This window comes from Macaca mulatta, chromosome 10, assembly GCF_049350105.2.
Source record: "Macaca mulatta isolate MMU2019108-1 chromosome 10, T2T-MMU8v2.0, whole genome shotgun sequence".
Classification (NCBI taxonomy): domain Eukaryota; kingdom Metazoa; phylum Chordata; class Mammalia; order Primates; family Cercopithecidae; genus Macaca; species Macaca mulatta.
Window position 1 is genome coordinate 80,784,911 of NC_133415.1, and position 19,800 is coordinate 80,804,710.

The window sequence follows — 19,800 nt, forward strand, 5'->3', positions numbered from 1 at the left end:
GTGAGCTTTTGTTATTCCAGGCACTCCAGTGCACAGAAGCTCTTCAGTGCCCTGAGCCAGCCTGCTGGGGAGAAACGGAGTTCCCTAAAGTTACTCTCAGCCAAACTCCCAGAGCTGGACTGGTAAGCTCTGGTTCTGTTTATAGATGTTTAATATTCTGGCTTTTGAAATGTCGGAAACCTCAATGTTGGTCCTTTTAGCTCCTTTTTCTTGTAATTTCTTAGAGATCACTGTAAAGTTTCGCAGAAACACACTGTACACAGTTTTATTCTCTAGAGAGAATCTCTCCAAGGTTTATTTTTCAACAATTAAGTAAAAACTTTTTCATGTGAGTAGGCACCTTCAGGAAAGGCTAGGATGGTAACATAATAGCATTGTTTTTGTGTTTTTAGGTTTCGCCAGCATTTCGCCATCAGCAGCATTAGCCAGGAGCCTGTGATGAGGACCCATCTTCCTGTCCTGCTGCAGCAAGCTGAAATCAACCCTACTCACAGAGTAGAAAATGACAAGGTAGAGGAGCTCACTAGATATGTTGGGAATTCACAGGAAGATAATCTTGAGAGCCTGCCCCTGGATCTTTTGTGTCAGTTAACAACAAGAACTCAGATGGAGTCCCTGTTACAGGACTCTCCACTCCACTTCCTTGGATCCTGAAATGTAATGATACACATGCAACCTGCTGTGTACAATGTCTGTGTCAGGTGTCTACATTCACCCTGGCCAAGCCTCATGACAGTGACAAAACCCTGGCATCTTGCCGTGCCCTCCCCTGGCCTCTCAAGAACATTTAAACTCCTACTCAGTGCTTTCATGCTATCAGCTCTTCCTGATTGTGACAGGAACTTACCTGGCAGTGGTTGACACATTGTGCTTAATACAGGGAAGGGCACCCATGTTATTCAGGCCTTGCTGGAATCAGCAGAGTAAAGTGATACTTTATAAACACTATCTTCCCCAGAGTGGAGGTTTTTTTGTTTGTTTGTTTTGGTTTTTTGTTGTTGTTGTTGCCCAGGGTGGAGTGCACTGGTGTGATCTTGGCTCACTGCAGCCTCCGCCTCCTGGGCTCAAGTGATTCTCCTGCCTCAGACTCCTGAGTAGCTGGGATCACAGGCATGCATCACCACGCCTGGCTAATTTTTGTATTTTTGGTAGAGACAGGGTTTCACCATGTTGACCAGGCTGGTCTCAAACTCCTGACCTCAGGTAATCCGCCCACCCCAGCCTCCCAAGTGCTGGGATTACAGGTGTGAGCCACTGCGCCTGGCCCCCAGAGTGGATTTTAATCTACTCCTGCCTCACGCTTTCCTCCTCTTGACCCCCTCCCACCGTTCCTTCAGAACCATAAGTCTCTCTTTTTTTTTTTTGAGACAGAATCTCACTCTCACTCTGTTGGCCAGGCGGGAGTGCAGTGGCGTGATCTTGGCTCACTGCACCCTCCACCTCCTGGGTTCGAGGGATTCTCCTGCCTCAGCATCCCGAGTAGCCAGGATTACAGGCACGCGCCCCCACGCCCGGCTAACTTTTTGTATTTTTAGTAGAGACGGGGTTTCACCATGTTAGCCAGGATGGTCTTTTTTTCTTTTTCTTTTTCTTTTTTTTTTTTTTGAGTCTTGCTCTGTCACCTAGGCTGGAGTGCAATGGCACGATCTGCAACCTTCACCACCTGGGTTTAAGCAATTCTCCTGCATCGGCTTCTCAAGTAGCTGGAACTTCAGGTACCTGCTACCACGCCCTGTTAATTTTTTGTATTTTTAATAGAGATGGGGTTTCACCATGTTGGCCAGGATGGTCTCAAACTCCTGACCTCAAGTGACCCACCTGCCTCGGCCTCCCAAAGTGCTGGGATTACAGGCATGAGCCACCATGCCCAGCTTTTTTTTTTTGAAATGGAGTCTCGCTCTGTTGCCCAGGCTGAAGTCCAGTGGCCCGATCTCGGCTCACTGCAACCTCTGCCTCCCAGGTTCAAGTCATTCTCCAGCCTCAGCCTCCCCAGTAGCTGGGATTATAGGCATGTGCCACCAAGCCCAGCTAATTTTTGTATTTTTAGTAGAGTCAGAGTTTTACCATGTTGCCAGGCTGGTCTGGATCTCCTTACTTCAAGTGATCTGCCCGCCTCAGCCTCCCAAAGTGCTGGGTTTACAGACATGAGCTACCGCGCGCAGCCCAGAACCATAAGTCTTAATAGGCTCAAAGAGGGCATTTACTTCCATGCGAGTCTAGAAGATACTCAGCTGCAAAAGGAAGTAAAAGCACTAAGCAATGAGAAACGTCATTTTTTCCCTAAGGCAAGAGTGTAAAGCATCTGAAAATACCTACTTGTTATGTTTTATTCAAAGGTGCAATATTTATTTATATTTTATTCAAAGGTGCTTGGCCGGGCAGGATGGCTCATACCTGTAATCCCAGCACTTTGGGAGGTTGAGGCAGGTGGATCATCTAAGGTCAGGAGTTCAAGACCAGCCTGACCAACAAGGTGAAACCCCGTCTCTACTAAAAATACAAAAATTAGCCAGGCGTGGTGGCAGGTGCCTGTAGTCCCAGCTCCTTGGGAGGCCAAGACAGGAGAGTTGCATGAACCCAGGAAGCAGAGGTTGTAGTAAGCTGAGATTGCACCACTGCACTCCAGCCTGGGCAATGGAGCGAGACTCCATCTGAAAAAAAAAAAATGGTGCTTTTGGACTGGCCTTAAAGTAAAAACATGTCTGGCTTTACGTACATGTGCTGTGATTTGAGGGGCTGAGACCTGGGCACTGAGGAATAGGAACGAAGACGGGGAAAGCTGGATGGGAGGAGGATAAACATGGAGTACTGCCTGAGGGGTAGAAAGGGGTACGGTGTGGAGGCCCTGGTCAGAGGGAACAAGAGACAGCTTCTGGGTCCTACAAAAGAAGAGGGATTCACGGCCATCTTCTCTGTGCTGATGTGGGTAGCTCAAGTGATGAGTGCTTCCAGGCTTAGCTTTAGCATATTTGTGACTGGGCCTGTCCCAGTGAGTCTTGTGTATTGTGAAATAAAACTTACAGGCTGGGCATGGTGGCTCACGCCTGTAATCCCAGCACTTTGGGAGGCCAAGGCGGGTGGATCACAAGGTGAAGAGATCGAGACCATCCTGGCCAACATGGTGAAACCCCGTCTGTACTAAAAATACAAAAAATTAGCTGGGCATGGTGGTCGGCACCTGTAGTTCCAGCTACTCAGGAGGCTGAGGCAGGAGAATCACTTGAACCCGGGAGGCGGAGGTTGCAGTGAGCCAAAATTGCACACTGCACTCCAGCCTGACAGCAGAGGGAGACTCCGTCTCAAAAAAAAGAAAAAAAACTTACAGAGGCACTTGCCATGCCAAGTCATTTACATAGACCTCCCTCGGTGATTACATGATTCCTGTCCTCACCTGCCTGATGCCTCCTTTTTCAGTGAATTTCTTAAGTTGCTTTGGAATATCTACCTGAAAGGGGACCTGTTTTCCCGTGGGTGTATAATAAAGTTAGGACAGTTCAGCCTGGCCACTCTTCTCCTCTTCTAGAATCACAAGTGCTTCACACATACAGTAAGTTAAGACTTAGCCCTGGTCGGCCAGACGCGGCGGCTCACGCCTGTAAGTCCAGCACTTTGGGAGGCGAAGGTCAGTGGATCACCCGAGGTCAGGAGTTTGAGACCAGTCTGGCCAACATGGTGAAACCCCGTCTCTACTAAAAATACAAAAATGAGCCAGGTGTGGTGGCACATGCCTGTAATCCCAGCTACTTGGGAGGCTGAGGCAGAAGAATCTCTTGAACCCAGGAGGTGGAGGTTGTAGTAAGCTGAGATCACACCACGGCACTTCAGCCTGGGCAACAGAGCGAGACTGCATCTCAAAAAAAAAAAAAACGAAAAACAAAAAAAACTTAGCCCTGCTTAGCCCTGACCAAATTTGACTTAGAGGGCACAGGCAACCAGGCAGAAGCATCCCCAGCACCACTCTCCTGTCCTCTGCCCTAGTTTACCACACCAGTGTAGCCTGGGGCATTTTTGTCCCAGACCTCCTTTCTGCCCAGTGTTTTGCTAAGAAATGTTACTACTGGGAAAAAAGTCATAATATGCCTGAATGTCTGCTTTACAGAAGAGATGTGGTCTCAAGCAGGTAGGTCCTTTAATGCATTGTATTTTAACTAATCTATTCACAATCTGCTCTAATTAGTGTTACTACTCTAGTAAAAATTAGACTAGTAACACTACATTTTATATGGTATTTGCTACGTGCCAAGCACTGTTCTAAACACTTTGCTTATGTTAACCCAGTTAATCCTCACACCCACTTTATAATGTAGGTTCTGTCATTGGCCAAAGGTCACAGAGTTAGTGAGAGGTCATACTGAGGTTCAGACCCACAATGCTTGGCACCAGAAGTCAGTTCTCTTAACCTCTTCTTACACAATGCAATGCAGTTGAATTGCAAACCCATGACTTTTTCTTCATGTAGGTAATTATCAGCATTGTAACCGGCCTCCCAGGCTGTCACGCTAGCGAGCTCTGTGCTTTTCTGGTCACTCTGCATAAAGAATATGGCAGGTTAGTATGGCTGCTGCCTTTGCTGTGGGGAAAGGGATTCTAACTTGGGCCTGCCTAGGCATTGGAAAACCTTAGACATGTGCTGGCCTTGGTGGGACTGGTATCAGCACGGTAGTCAGCCATTCATTTAATGCTCTACTGAGCACTTCCTGTATGCCAGGCACTGGTCTGAGTATGAGAGAATACATTGATGAACAAACAGACAAGAAAATCTCTGCCCTTAATGGAGCTTACATTCTAGTTTGGGAAGACAGACAGATAAGGAAAAGTATATTAACTTGTGAAAAGTTCTATGAAGAAAATGAAGCAGGGAAGGGGCCGGGTTCTGTGGCTCACACCTGTAATCCCAGCACTTTGGGAGGCAAAAGTGGGTGGATCGCCTGAGCCCAGGAATTTGAGACCAGCCTTGGCAACATGGTGAAACCTACAAAAATTAGCCGAATTTGGTGGCATGCATCTATAGTCCCAGCTACTCAGGAGGCTAAGGTGGGAGAATCACTTGAACCCAGGAGGGCGAGGCTGCAGTGAGATGAGATTGTGCCACTGCATCCCAGCCTGGGCAACAGAGTGAGACTCTGATTAAAAAACAAAACAACAGGAAATAGAGCAGAGAAGGTTATAGGAAGTGCAGGGCTGGAAGTGGGGTTCCAGTTTTCTGTTTTGTTTTTGGAGATAGGGTCTCTCTCTGTCACCCAAACTTGGGTACAGTGGCACAATCATAGTTCGCTGTAGCCTCAAACTCCTGGGTTCAAATTATCCTCCCACCTAACCCTCCCAAGTAGGCAGGACTACAGGTGTGCACCATCACACCCAACTAATTTTTTAAAAATTTTTTGGAGATGGGGTTTTGCTGTGTTGTCCAGGCTGGTCTCAAACTCCTGAGCTCAAGTGATCCTCCCACCTCATTCTACAAAGTAGCTGAGATTACAGGCACATTCTACTGTGTGCCTTAGATTCCAGTTTGAAATTGGGTGGTCTGGGAAAACTTCACTAAGGAGGTGACATTTGAGCAAAGACTTTAAGGAATAAAACATGTGGCTACTGGGGGAGAGCATTGTAGCAGCAGGTCAAGCAAGTGCAGAGGCCTGGGAGTGATCAGCAGGGAAATTCAGGGTCATAAAAACTTAGGAGCTGGTGGATGTGGTGATCCTTCCATGAGCACAAGGAGACTGCCTGAGTTCAGATGCAGCTGGAACAGGTTGGCCCAGGTGAAATCAGGAAAATCATTCATCCTTCACTTCCACCTGGCTGTCAGATTACTAAACAACCTTTGCTGATTGAACCAGGTGTTTAATATCTAGTCAGCCTACCCCAAAGTAAGGCATCCTGCAGGAGGCCATAAAGAAATTTAGAAGCCTGAAATTGCATAGAGTCAGCAGTTTAGGATGGGATATTATGGGGAATGGGGAGGCAAATTATAGAGTGATGTTCAGGAAATATGGGACCTCATTTATTAAGTACTAAATGTCTAACCAGTTCCTCGTGTCTAGTGTTTTTGTTCTATAAACATTCTGAATTATTCACCCTGCCCATTTCTTTTCTTTTTTTTTTTTTTTTTTGAGATGGAGTTTCACTCTTGTTGCCCAGGCTGGAGTGCAAGTGGTGTGATCTTGGCTCACTGCAGCACCCACCTCCTGGGTTCAAGCGATTCTCCTGCCTCAGCCTCCCAAGTAGCTGGGATTACAAGCATGCGCCACTACACCCTGCCCATTTTGTATTTTTAGTAGAGATAGGGTTTCTCCAAGACCAGTTGATCAGGCTGGTCTTGAACTCCCGACTTCAGGTGATCCGCCCGCCTCGGCCTCCCAAAGTGCTGGGATTACAGGCATGAGCCACCATGCCCGGCCAGCCCTGCCCATTTCTTATTCTTAGCAAGAGACTAACTGAAGCCATCTTTTGCATGGTCCTTCAGAAAGTGACTGCCTGGTCAGAAGGAGTCTTTCTTACCTCTGATGTCTGTTGGTCAAGTACTTACCTGACCATTTTCCCTGTGGCAAGGGGTTTCCTATCAAAAGCCCCAGTGACAGTGGTTTCAGGATACTGGGCTTCCAACCCATCCAGTGCCCTCTGCCTTTTTTCTGTGAGGCCAGGATGGCTTTCTCCTGAATGGATTCACTGGGCAGAATGGCTTTAGGAGTCATGGTCACATTTGAATCCATGGCTGAACATATGGGGCCAGGTCATCAGGTGGCCCCCATTCTGAGGTTACATTTTCCCTTTCCAGATGGATGGTGTATCGCCAAATCATGGACAGTTCTGAATGTTTTCATGCTGCGCACTTCCAGAGATACCTTTCCAATGCCCTGGAGGCCCAGCAGAACCGCTCTGCCCGCCAGTCAGCCTACATCCGCAAGAAGACCAGACTGCTGGTGGTGTTACAAGGGTGAGCATTGGAAGTCTCCTGGGAATGGTCAAATCAGGGTGATGACCTTGCCATTACTCTTATTTTATGTGTAACAAACCTGAAGCACAGAACAGACTCCACATGCGTGAACAGTGTCTGCACTACAGGGAAACCTTAAGTGAGCAATGACCCTATGGCCTATAGGCTAATACAGCTTGCACACAAGTTTTAAGTTTGGATTTAACATCATCGTATCCCTACAAGGTGGGGATTTAGGGAACCTGGCAAGATTCACTGGTAATTCTTGGAACAGTAGTGGTCCCTAAGTCTTCCTTCATCATCTAAATAAGGGAGCTTCTTCTGTTTCAGTTCTCCCTCTTGTGGAATTGCAGAGATGACCCTCATACTCTGCAGGCTCCAGCCTCACCATGACATGGATGGCTGGCCCAGGAGAGTTTACTGGGACTTTGAGTGAGGTGTGGGAATATTCATGTTGGGTAAGAAGCTCCCCTTTCATGGCTGTGTGCAGAACTGTAATTATAGGCTGACTAGCTCATGAAGTCTCTGTAAGCATGATTATTGTGAGTTGCAACATGGGAGGGCAGGTTTGACAGAGCTTGTACCACTGCTCCAGGGGACCCTTGCTAAAAGGAAGTTCTCTTGACCTGTTCTAAGGCCTTTCAAGGAGGAGCCCTTCACAGACCCATTACCACCCCCGGCCCAGAGGGGAATGCGCAGTCAGGAAAACAGGAGCCGTGTTTTTCACTAGTGTCGTTATGGTTGGTAATAAAGAAGCTTTTGGCAGTTCCTGCAAAGTGCTTTTGTGCTATGTTAGTGTTTGCAATTGGCTAGTTGTTTCCAGTAAAGAATGGGTCCCAATCCAAAGCCCCTTTTCGTGTCCTGGCTGTGATAATGGAAATTGGAGGAAAGCTAGGAGGGTGGTACTGAGGAAGGAGACAGGTGGGACAGTGTACCCCAGCAGGCCAGCTTTCCCTTTCAAGCGTCGTTCTCACACCTTGCCTCCAGCTTCCCTTCTATCAGCCCTTTTGTCCTGCTTGTGGGCTGAGGTCCTAGAAACCAGAGGAAGAGTCTGGGGTTGAAACCACTTGTTTTCTTTTGGTTTTCCATTGTTTCTATTCGTCAAAGGAATGGGTTGGCCCATCTACTTCACCTCCTGCTCCCACCAGTTGAGAGTCACTGAGGGTGTGGAGCTGCAGATGAATTCAGCAGCTTGACAATGTGTAGTTGAGGTCATTTCCATCTTCTGTCTCTTCAGAGAGCATCACTGACTTCTTGTCTCTGACTTTACAAGTCTGCAAAAGTGTCAGCTTTCCTGGCTGCTTCTAAACTACAGTGTTAGTGTGACCAGCCCACTCTTATACTGCAAACCCAGCCTTTGCCCCATCACAGCCCCAGGATATGGGGACCTCTAGTCAATTTCCTAGAGGACTCCAGTCAGAATACCAGCTAAATGCTGTGGCTCTTCCCTAAGACACTTTTCTTACCAGCTGGGCCCATGTAGCACCCTCCTTTATAGCATGTCCATTGTCTTGGGACTGGGCCTTCATGCCCATTATTTAGGTTGTTGGTGATGGGAGATCCTAGATGCTTCTCATATTAAGAATTGTATTCCTTGAATATGGCTTTATTTGCTTTCTTTCTTTTTTTTTTCCTTTTTTTTTTTTTTGAAATGGAGTCTTGCTCTGTCACCCAGGCTGGAGTGCAGTGGCTCAATCTCAGCTCACTGCAACCTCCACCTCCCAAGTTCAAGCAATACTCCCGCCTCAGCCTCCCAAGTAGCTGGAATTACAGGCACACGCCACCACACCCGGCTAATTTTTGTATTTTTTAGTAGAGATCGGATTTCACTATGTTGGCCAGGCTGGTCTCGAACTCCTGACCTCAGGTGATCCACCCACCTCAGCCTCCCAAAGTGCTGGGATTACAAGCGTGAGCCACCGCTCCTGGCCTTTTTTTTTTTTTTTTTTTTGAGTTGGAGTCTCGCTCTGTCGTCCAGGCTGGAGTGCAATGGCACAATCTTGGCTCACTGCAACCCCCGCCTCCCGGGTTCAAGCAGTTCTCGTGCCTCAACCTCCCAAGTGGCTGGGATTACAGGCACTCACCACCACACCTGGCTAATTTTTGTATTTTTAGTAGAGATGGGGTTTCACCATCTTGGTTAGGCTGGTCTTGAACTCCTGACCTCACGTGTTCCACCTCCCTTGGCCTCCCAGAGTGCTGGGATTATAGGTGTGAGCCACCATGCCCAGTTTCTGGCCTTTGTTTTTAGAGATGGGTCTCCCTATGTTGCCCAGGCTGGTCTTGAACTCTTGAACTCAAGCAATCTTTGCACCTCAGCCTCCCAAAGTGTTGAGATTATGGGTGTGAGCCACCAAGCCCGGCCTGGCTTTATTTTCATTTATAGCATTATTTGGGGAAACTTGTAATATGGGACAGAGATTTCTTTAGCCCTTAGACTGGCCTGATGCCACTCAATTTAGTGAAGTGGTGGGGCGATAGACGTAAACTTTTCAAGTGGAACTGTTAGTTGTTGTTTTAAAAATTGAATTTATGTATTTTAAAATGACAAAGTTTTAGAAATGGAGGACAGATTAGTGATTGACAGGGGTCAGAATGGGAGTGGAGAGCAGGAGGGAGGTGGGCGTGTTTATAAAAGGGCAACACAAGGGATCCTTGTGTGTTGGAACTGTTTAGTATCCTGACTATGGTGATGGATATAAGAACCTACACAGGTGGTAAAATTGAATAGAACTTAATACACACACACATACACACACAAATATAAGTAAAACTGGAAAAATCTGAATTTAAAAAAATTAATTTTAGAGAATTTGAGGGGCTGTATTTATTTATACCCTGGAATATTATAAAATCATTCTTTAAAATTATCTACATTAAAAACAAAATTTGAAATTAATTAATGTAAAAACTTGTGCCCATTCAGATTGTAGGCTTAAATTGCAAACATAAGACTGTGCCCAAAGGAGACTTGAATAGATTATCTGTTGTTTCAGAGAAAAGAAAGTTAAGGTCCTGCTGGGTTTTTGTTTTGTTTTTATTTTTAATAAAGAAAATACTGACAGGAAGCAAACATGAAGAGACAGTTTTTTGCCCTCATCATACAGTTGGGTCAGTTTAGCCCAGGTGGTCTAGTACAAGCTCTAGCCCGGGTGCCATGGCTCACACCTATATCCCAACACTTTGGGAGGACAAGGTGGGTGAATCACTTGAGCTCAGGAGTTTGAGAGCAGCCTGAGCAACATGATGAAACCCTGTCTCTACCAAAAATACAAAAAATTAGGTGGGTGTGGTGGTGCACACCTGTGGTCCCAGCTACTCAGGAGGCTGAGGCAGGAGGATCGCTTGAGCCTGGGAGGCAGAGTTTGCGGTGAGCTGTGACCCTGCCACTGCACTCCAGCCTGGGCGACAGAGCAAGACTCTGTCTCAAAAAAAAAAAAAAAAAAAAAGGCTCTAGTAACTTGAGTGTGGTGATTCCTTCTGGGTGAGGGGTGCTCTTTCTGTCTGGAGCCCTCACCCAGGATGATTATGGGGCTGGGGAGGAAGGGAGGTTCTAGCAGGGATTCCCCTAATGGATAGAGTGAATGGCTCAGGGCCTTCTCTCTTGGGGCAGTGCCCAGATGCAGAGGCCTCATCAGGGAGACAGGAGCCTGTTTTTTACTGTAACCTTTTTCCATTAAAGTCAATGAAAATTAATTGCCGGGTGCGGTGGCTCAAGCCTGTAATCCCAGCACTTTGGGAGGCCGAGACGGGCGGATCACGAGGTCAGGAGATCGAGACCATCCTGGCTAACACGGTGAAACCCCGTCTCTACTAAAAAAAAAATACAAAAAACTAGCCGGGCGAGGTGGCGGACGCCTGTAGTCCCAGCTACTCGGGAGGCTGAGGCGGGAGATTGGCGTGAACCCAGGAGGCGGAGCTTGCAGTGAGCTGAGATCCAGCCACTGCACTCCAGCCTGGGTGACAGAGCAAGACTCCGTCTCAAAAAAAATAAAATAAAAAAAATAAAGTCAATGGAAATTAATGAAATGCTCTGAAAACCTAGAAATTCCACAGCCACCCTCTCTAAGGGAAATCCTGTTACATTAAAATGACTCCTCAAGCATGACTTGTGAATCCTTTTTAGTTGTCCTTTGCTCCCCTAAGAAATGAGTCTGTACTGCTTACACTGAAGTCTCCCGTAGGCTGTTTTATGTTTGCAATTTAAGCCTACAGTTTGAGTGAGCACGTTTCACATTAACCATAAGAGTTAAATCCATTAACTCCATTAAACACCACCAGAGAGGGATGCGGGACAGCATGCACATGCCAGCCCTGCTTACCAGGCGTGCTTCTGTATGGGCCTGGCAGTGCATGTTGTGGATTGGACTCTCCTGGCATCCAGGCCCAGCCAGGCATTCAGTGGAAAGAGCCCCATGTGGTCATATACACATGCCCAGGTAGGGGGAGAAGCCCTGAAGAAGAGAAGGCTGTGAGCATAGGGCTGTCAGGCCCCCCTGGTGGAACTCTAGAACCTAGTACACCCCGTTCTCTACTGAAGCCCTGCCAGCTGATCAGGACTCAGGAGAACCTGGGGTGGGGTGGGGTGGAGTATTGTAGTCTGCAGATAAAGCCAAGGGCCTTTTTACAGATGAGTTGTTCGTAGGAACTCAAGAACAACTCAAGCAGGCTGTACCTGTCCACACCACCACCACTGGCTTCCAAAGGGCTCAAACTAAACCAGGCCCATCTGATCAGACGGGCTGCCCATTAGGTTTGACTTTCTTCCATAGGAACAAACCTTTTGGTGATAGGCTGGATCAATCGGGAAAGAGTTCTCCTCTACTAGGTGAAGAGGCTAGGTCCCCCTCTTGAAGTGGCCAGGGGCCTGCTCAGGGTTGAACATCCAGTTTATTCACCTACCATCCTTTAGGCAGCAGAGATTACAGTACCACCTGACATTCTTATTATGGAGACAGTAAAGAAATAAATGAGAAAATAAGGTATAAATAACTGCTGATTGGGGCTTTGAAGAAACTTGGAAGAGGAGGCAGAGAATGCCAAGAAGGGAGGGTTGCTGAATCACACCGGGTGTATGAAGTCAGAGGATGCCTCTCCATAAGATGCCTCCTGAGCAGAGACCTGAAGGGAGAGAGAACCACTTATGCAGATACCTGAGGAAAAGAACATTCCAGGCAGGGGGGCAAAGAATGCAGAGGTAGAAGTATGCCTGGCATGTTCAGAAAAGAGCCAGGAAACCAAAGTAGCTGGATTAGGGAAAGGGAAGTGATAGTAGATGAAATTCTTCGCTGCTCCGTAGGGGGTCAGATCATAGAGGGCTGCCTGGCATATTGTAAGGACTTTGGCTTTCACACAGAGTGAGATGGAAGCCACCAGAGGGTTTTGAGCAGAGAAATGACATGATCTGACTCTGGGTTTAGCATATCCCTCTGGCATCTGTGTTGAAAACAGATCAGAGAGAGGCAAGGACAGAAGCAGCGACAGCTGGGAGGCTGATGGGGTGATCTAAGCAAGAGATTATAACAGTTTGGACCCAGTGGGAGTGTGGGGGTGTAAGCAGTGATCTCTTCTAGTTATATTTTGAAGACAGGAAAAAATGGAGTCAAAGGAGACCAAAAAAAAAAAAAATTATTTGAGCTTAGCATCTGAAAGAGTAGAGTCCATCTGCTGAAAAGGACAACGAGTTTGGAGTTTGGAGAGAGTTCCAGGCAGGAGATACCAATGTGAGCTGTATTTGACATGGATGAGTCTGCTGACCTGGATGGGTCCAGACACACTTCTTGCCTGTGTGTTCTGAGACGTGGCAAGGAAGAAAGGAGCTACTAAAGAAAATAGGCAAGTGGCAGGAGCTCCTAACTTGATTAGAAAACAGGCCTAAGGACACTAGGTCCCACCCTCAGAGCTCCAGGGTCACCTGCCATCTTCCTTTTACCTCCAGAGCAGGGTGGTTCTTCCACTCACTATTGCATAGTTATGAGGACTAATGGAACTTGGGAATGTAGAAACACTGTAGATTCCAGGGGCTGCATGTCATGAAGTGGAGTGACACCAAGGGACTGTATTGCAGGCTCTTCCTTTTGGTTTTCTTTCCATCCTTGTTCAGTCAGCCATTCGGGATTCCCCTCTTCCTCCACTTTGCAATGCCAGTCAGTAAACTAATCATTCCTTTTTTTACCTTCTCCAGCTACACAGATGTTATTGATGTTGTCCAGGCCCTGCAGACCCACCCAGACTCAAATGTCAAGGCCTCCTTCACCATTGGTGCCATCACAGCATGTGTGGAGCCCATGAGTTGCTACATGGAGCACAGGTAGATACAGGATATGGTGTGTAAGTGTACTGAAAGTGATTTGTTTCCACCCACCAGAAGGAGACAGATCTTTTGGAATGCATTAGTCACCTTGTATGTAGTAAATGCTGTTCTTTTATTAGTGCTAGGTCCTCAATAGACCCCTTTGGACTTGTAGCCAAAGAAGAGAGAGGAATTATGGAAGACAAACTTAGCTTTTGTAAGGGAGAACTATTTCTGTTTAATAGTTAGTACATAGTAAGGACTTATGAAATATCTGCTAAATAAATGGGTGCTCCAACATGTATGTTCTAAATATTGTTGAAAAATAACTTAAGTCCAGGTGCAGTGGCTCACACCTGTAATCCCAGCACTTTGGGAGGCCAAGGCAGGCACATCACTTGAGGACAGGAGTTCGAGACCAGCCTGGCCAACCTGGCAAAATCCCATTTCTACTAAAAATACAAAAATTAATCAGGAGTGGTGGTGCACACCTGTAATCCCAGCTACTCAGGAGGCTGAGGCACAAAAATCGCTTGAACCCAGAAGGTGGAGGTTGCAGTGAGCCGCGATCATGCCACTGCACCCCAGCCTGGGTGACAGAGCAAGCAAGACTCTGTCTCAAAAAAAAAATGTTTTTTATAAGGCATAAAAGGACTGAAGTTGAGTATATAATCTATTTAAATATAGAAATAAGGCTAAAATTGGGTGAACATGATTATGGAATATAAAAATTCAAGTAACAAAATCAGGCAGGGCACAGTGGCTCATGCCTGTAATCTCAGCACACTTGGAAGATGGAAGGTTGGAGGATGCTTGAGCCCAGGAGTTCAAGAGCAGCCTGGGTAACATAGCAAGACCCCGTCTCTGCCAAAAAATTAAATTAACCAGGTGTGGTAGTGAGCACCTGTAGTCCCAGCTACTTGGGAGGCTGAGGCTGGAGGATTGCGTGATGAGGCTGCAGTAAGCTGTGTTCATGCTACTGCACTCCAACCTGGGCAACAAAGTGAGACGCTATCTCAAAAAAGGGAGTTGACTTCTTTCGCCAACTGAACAGTTGCTCCATTGTTTAAAAAAAATTTTTTTTTTTTTTTGAGATGGAATTTCACTCTTGTTGCCCAGGCTGGAGTGCAATGGTGGCATGATATCAGCTCACTGTAACCTCCACCTCCCAGGTTCAAGTGATTCTCTTGCCTCAGCCTCCCAAGTAGCTGGGATTACAGGCATGCACCACCATGCCCGGCTTATTTTTTGTATTTTTAGTAGAGACGCGGTTTCTCCATGTTGGTCAGGCTAGTCTCGAACTCCCAGCCTCAGATGATCTGCCCACCTCAGCCTCCAAAAGTGTTGGGATTACAGGCTGTTTAAATTTTTTTAAGTAAAACTTTAAAAATTAAAATAAATAAAGGAATGCTTACTGTGCAGCAGCCTTCTGTGGACTGTGAGCACAGTGAAGTCAGTGAGTTCTGTTCTTGGGAGACTCTGGTGTGGCTGTATCTTCCCTTGTTCCGGCCCCTTTGACCTGCTTATAGCACATGGGTTTTCCTCCTTGGAATTCTTCAGAAACTATGAGGGAGTCAGGTAAGGGAACAGGATCCACAGCCCAACCTGGTATTCACCCAGCTCATCTACCAAATTTGGTTTCAAATGGTGTATGACTGGCTGTTGTCAGAAATCAAATAAAATGATGAAGATTTGCTGCCACCAAGGAAATTCCAGGAGAGAAACTCCCCCAGCATTGTGAACATCATTAATACCTGCCAGCTAGACCAGCAGCCATTCAGAAGAGTGACTTCAGCCAGCATCCCAATTGTCAGGGAAGAAAACACAGGACCTCTGTGGTGCCAAACAGACTGGGTCCCTGCCTTAGCCCTGCTGCCTCCCAGCTGCCTGTGAGACACTGGGCAAACTTAGTGTGTTGAGCCATCCTAAACCCATGCCTTTCATCTATTAGATACCTGAGGCACAGAGAGGACAGGACGACAGAGCAAGATCACGTTCGTGAACTGCCTGCACAGTGCCTTGCTCACAGGAGGAACTCCATAAAAGGCAGCTATCCCCATTAGTGTTAGCTTTCTTCCGTGAGGCAGGCCTTATGATGTTTTAGGAGTTCTGAAGTCCTGTGAGAATATGAGTTTTTCTCTGGAGCCTACTGCAGTGCTACAGTTGTTAAGTAACTCACACTTTGGATCAGTCACCCCCACCTCCTGCTTCACTTGTAATTCAGTTTCCTGCTTTTCATTCACCTTCTGAGTTAAGAAGGAGATTAAAGGGCAATTGAGATTCTAGTGTGTACATAAAGAGAAGCATGGCAAAGTTGGTATTAAAGGCCCCTGGTAGAGTTAGATGAGTGTAATTCTTACTTTCCCTTGAAATATCCACTTTACTCAAAAACATACGTCTTTCAAAAAAGACCAGCTCTTTCTCCATCTCCCATAGACCAAAGAGCTGGTCCTGTCCCCAGTATCCCTCTTCAACATTCCACTTAGAATTGGCCATGTAGGGACTTTTGTGGGGCTCCTGGCATGGGGAGCTTTGACAGAAAGCTGTGAAGTCCGATGGGTATCCTTAATGCTCAGTGCTGCTGCCACTTGCCTCATCATGTGAGTCAGTTTGCTTGTCAGTGGTACTATTTGTGTGGGAAATAATCAGTGACAACTCTGAGATGAATGGTTTTTAAATATTTCCCCCTTCTTCCTCCTAGATTTCTCTTTCCTAAATGTCTTGACCAGTGTTCACAAGGTAAGTAATATGCTTTATTTCCAGCTTGCATACCTTGCAAGTTCAGTAGAATTCAGCAATAGACTTTCTTCATGCTCTTACCTACCATTCTGAAATCTAAAGCAAACAAAATTGGTCAGAAAAAACTTTGATATCTTTACTTTTACCATATTTGATAGGCACATTTCTTCTAAGAGCTTGTCTGTTTTTACTCTGTCGCCCAGGTTGGAGTGCAATGGCGTGGTCTCGGCTCACTGCAACCTCTGCCTCCCAGGTTCAAGTGATTCTCCTGCCTCAGTCTCCCAAGTAGCTGGGATTACAGGCGTACACCACCACACCCCGCTAATTTTTGTATTTTTAGTAGAGACAGGGTTTCACCATGTTGGCCAGGCTGGTCTCGAACTCCTGACCTCACAATCCGCCCGCCTCGACCTCCCAAAGTGCTGGGATTACAGGCATGAGCCACCACGCCTGGCCTGAACTTGTCTCTTATGGCAACAAATTGCCACAGTAATACCTCTCCTTGAGCTGGGCTTAAGTCCACCCTGGCATTCCAGCTAATATTAGTGGGCTGAGTAGGTATTCCTAGCCTCTGGATCAGCAAGATCTTGATTCACTTCTGCCCCAAGAGTGCCGAGTTTGGCCCAGCAGGACCTGTCTTTCTTAATACCCCCCACCCCCATGCACCCTGGAATTTTCTGCATTTCCTTGATAACATTGAGAAAAATTCACCCATCCTGCAGGTTGCATTCAACCTTGCAATGCCCTGCTACCTGGCAACCCTGGAATCAGCACTTTCTAGTCATATTATCTGTGATGTTTGGAGGTCCAGAATAAATTCTGAATTCCCTGCAGTGGTGATGAAATGCTCATTGTTATTAGGAGACCTGCCTGGGGTCTGGGCTTCCTGAGCTAGTCCAGCAAGCAGAAATCAGATGGAAGAAAACAACTCAGTGTCCCCAGCACAGTTTCCCCCTGCTGATCATACTGCTAGTCCACAGGGAGCGGAGACAACAGAGCATACCAAAGTTGTTGTCTTGGGAAACAGCTGAGCTCATGCTGCCCAGGGCAGGAGGCTGGTCCCTGAAGGGAGGAATATGTATATTGGGCTGCTGTGCCAGGTAGTCTCAGGTCCAGCTTTTAGAGGCCCCTGTTACTTTCTAGGCACTGCACCTCAGAAACAGGATGAAATGGAGGTTGGCTAGGTCCATCCACAGTATTCACCCCAGGTGGATTAAGGAGAGTTTGTGGAGGTTGGGTCAATAGGATCTGGTGACAGACTAGATGTGGAGCACGCATTGCAAAAAGAGGTATCTTGGATGACTCCTAGGTTTCTAGCTTAGGAGATTAGGAAGGTTGGTGGTACCTGTCTTTGAGATAGAAAGCACAGGAGAAAACATAGGTCCAGGAGATAACCAAGGAGGGCTGTCTCATCCTAAGATACATATTTGGAAGTCATGGTCAAAGTTAATGGCATAGACTGTAGTCAGCCAGTATCCAGGTGTAGAGCTGAAAAGATCAGAAGGCTAGAGATGGGGTGAGGGCGGAGGTTCCAGGACACCGGAAGAGAAGCAGGGAAGAGCATTGCCTGAGACATTGAGGAAGGAGAAAAAGAGATCCACAATGTCTAATGCTGCAGAGACTTTGAGGGAAGGACAGAGAAAAGCCCACTGGCTCTGCAAGTGAGAAGGACCCTGATGACCTGAGTAGGATGATCTGAGTGGAGAGGTGAGGGCTGAAGCCAGCTTCAAGTAGACCAGTGGCCAAGTGAGATACTGGAAGCCAGCAGGTGTGGGTGATATTCTGGAGTGCTTGGGGCTATAAAAAGGAAGATGGCAGGCCGGGCATGGTGGCTCACACCTGTAATCCCAGCACTTTTGGAGGCCGAGGCGGGCAGATCACGAGGTCAGGAGATCGAGACCATCCTGGCCAACATGGTGAAACCCCGTCTCTACTAAAAATACAAAAAAATTAGCTGGGCGTGGTGGCGGGCGTCTGTAGTCCCAGCTACTCGGGAGGCTGAGGCAGGAGAATGGCGTGAACCCAGGAGGCAGAGCTTGCAGTGAGCTGAGACTGGGCCACTGCACTCCAGCCTGGGCAACAGAGTGAGACTCTGTCTCAAAAAAAAAAAAAAAAAGAAGGAAGATGGCTGGAGGAGAATACTTCCAAGAATTGTCATTTCTGAATGATCGGCTCCTCCTTATTTGCTGACTGAGAAAGCCTGTGGACTGCAAGGAGATACTAGACTTGATAGAGGGGACCCCTGAGAAGGAAGGGGTGGGTCCAGAGATCAGACTGGAAGTGAAGATTGACTCAGAGAAGCAGTGTCCTCCTTGAGAAGAGCTTTAGTTGGAAGCATGTGAAGTTGAGGAAGTGTTTGCCTAGGGGGCAGTACTGGCCATCAGGTGTACCTAGGACTTGCTGACCTGTCCAGCCTCAGGCCCTGCCTTATTCTTGTAAATGCTGGAGCCTTCTTTTCCTTTCAGAGCCCCTTGTCGACCATGTGATGATTGGCACCCTAGTGCACCTCAGTTCCTTGGCATTCTCCCTCAGTGTCCCCCTTCTTTTTTGCATGAAGAACAAGCACAGATGATGGGGCTTCTCTGGCAGAGAGCCTTGGAGAAGTGTTCTGTTCTCATCATCATTGAATCAGGGGCAGCCCTGGGCTTGTCTCACAAGAGGAAAGCCCCTTTTAGTCTGAACCCTTTGAGGCCAAAACAGACTGTGTTCTCTCTGGCACTTGGTAGGCATGTTTCATTTATACTACCTTCCAACTCATTGTGCAAAGACAATGTGTGTTAAACTCTGTGCTTGTGCAGAGCTAGGGGTGTGATCAGATGAGGGCTGATCACCTTCAGGTCACATATGCTGTTTTCGGAACTCCTCCAAGGGGGCTCATGGAGTGATGGTGCCTTGCTTCTGGGCCCATGGGACCCTGTGGACTGGCCTGACCAGACTTGCCGTGGACATGGGCTATCTGGGGAGGGAGGAGATAAAAGGCAAGTATTTCTTTTCTCTTAGGAGATTTGGTAGCTGGCTTGAAGGTGGGATCTGCCAGCAGTAGACAAACACTTGGTGTCCTAAGGGAGCATATTGCCTCCCTTTGCTCCTGTTCATGAGTCAGGCTACCTGATTCATAAGAGATTATTTTCCAGTTAGAAAAGGACTGTGTTGCAGCCCCAAGACAATGTGTGTTACAGAAATCAAAGGACTAAGAAACAACCTCAGTGCTTAAACAGCAAGCAAGACTCATTACAATGCTGGTGTGAAAGCAAAGTGGAGATACTTTACTGTCATGGCCTGCTTTTAAAAGCATCTGTAGATAGAAGAAGTCACCTTTGTTTTCTGCTGGGCTTCTGGAATGCTTTAGCCCAGACTGGGATGGTCAGCCAGACAATAGGGATGTTTCTCTGCTCTTGGGAATAGGATAGACCAGGCTGCCTGCTCGCCCACAGCCCAGACTGGTGAGACCTTGGCCAAATCTGGTTGTCCACTCCTTGATACAGAACAGAAGGAAGCTCCTGGCCCAAACAAGGTGGAACTGCTCACTGTGGCCTGTTCACCCTGTGCTCCAGATAACTGCTGTACCTGCCTCACAGATGGCATTTCCTCTTGGCAGCTGGCAGCTTACATAGTTGGCCTAAGGAATGCTGGGGATAATCCTCTTGCTTGTTTCCCTATAAAGCAAAGCCCCTTTTCTGTGCCCAGTTCCTGACCTAGAATCCCAACCCCACAAGGTTTGTCCATATAGTACATGTGCAGCAGACAGGACTTTGTACAAGGTGTGTCTGTCAGAGACCCAGATCCCAGCCTTTTCTTGGGCGGGCCAGACCTGTGCTTGTGACCCTGGTGTACCACC

At 47.3% G+C, this 19,800-nt stretch overlaps 1 protein-coding gene across 5 annotated transcripts in view; it reads left to right on the top strand.

Annotated features, from left to right (window-relative positions):
* The window catches only part of DNAAF9 (dynein axonemal assembly factor 9), a 164,671-nt gene that overhangs the window by 115,454 nt on the left and 29,417 nt on the right, over window positions 1-19,800 (top strand). For all 5 annotated transcript variants that reach the window (XM_077948981.1, XM_077948979.1, XM_077948978.1 and 2 more), the window contains 6 exon segments: window positions 21-122; window positions 393-510; window positions 4,460-4,548; window positions 6,773-6,931; window positions 13,116-13,241; window positions 15,925-15,962. In XM_077948981.1, coding sequence (XP_077805107.1) covers window positions 21-122; window positions 393-510; window positions 4,460-4,548; window positions 6,773-6,931; window positions 13,116-13,241; window positions 15,925-15,962 — 632 coding nt within the window.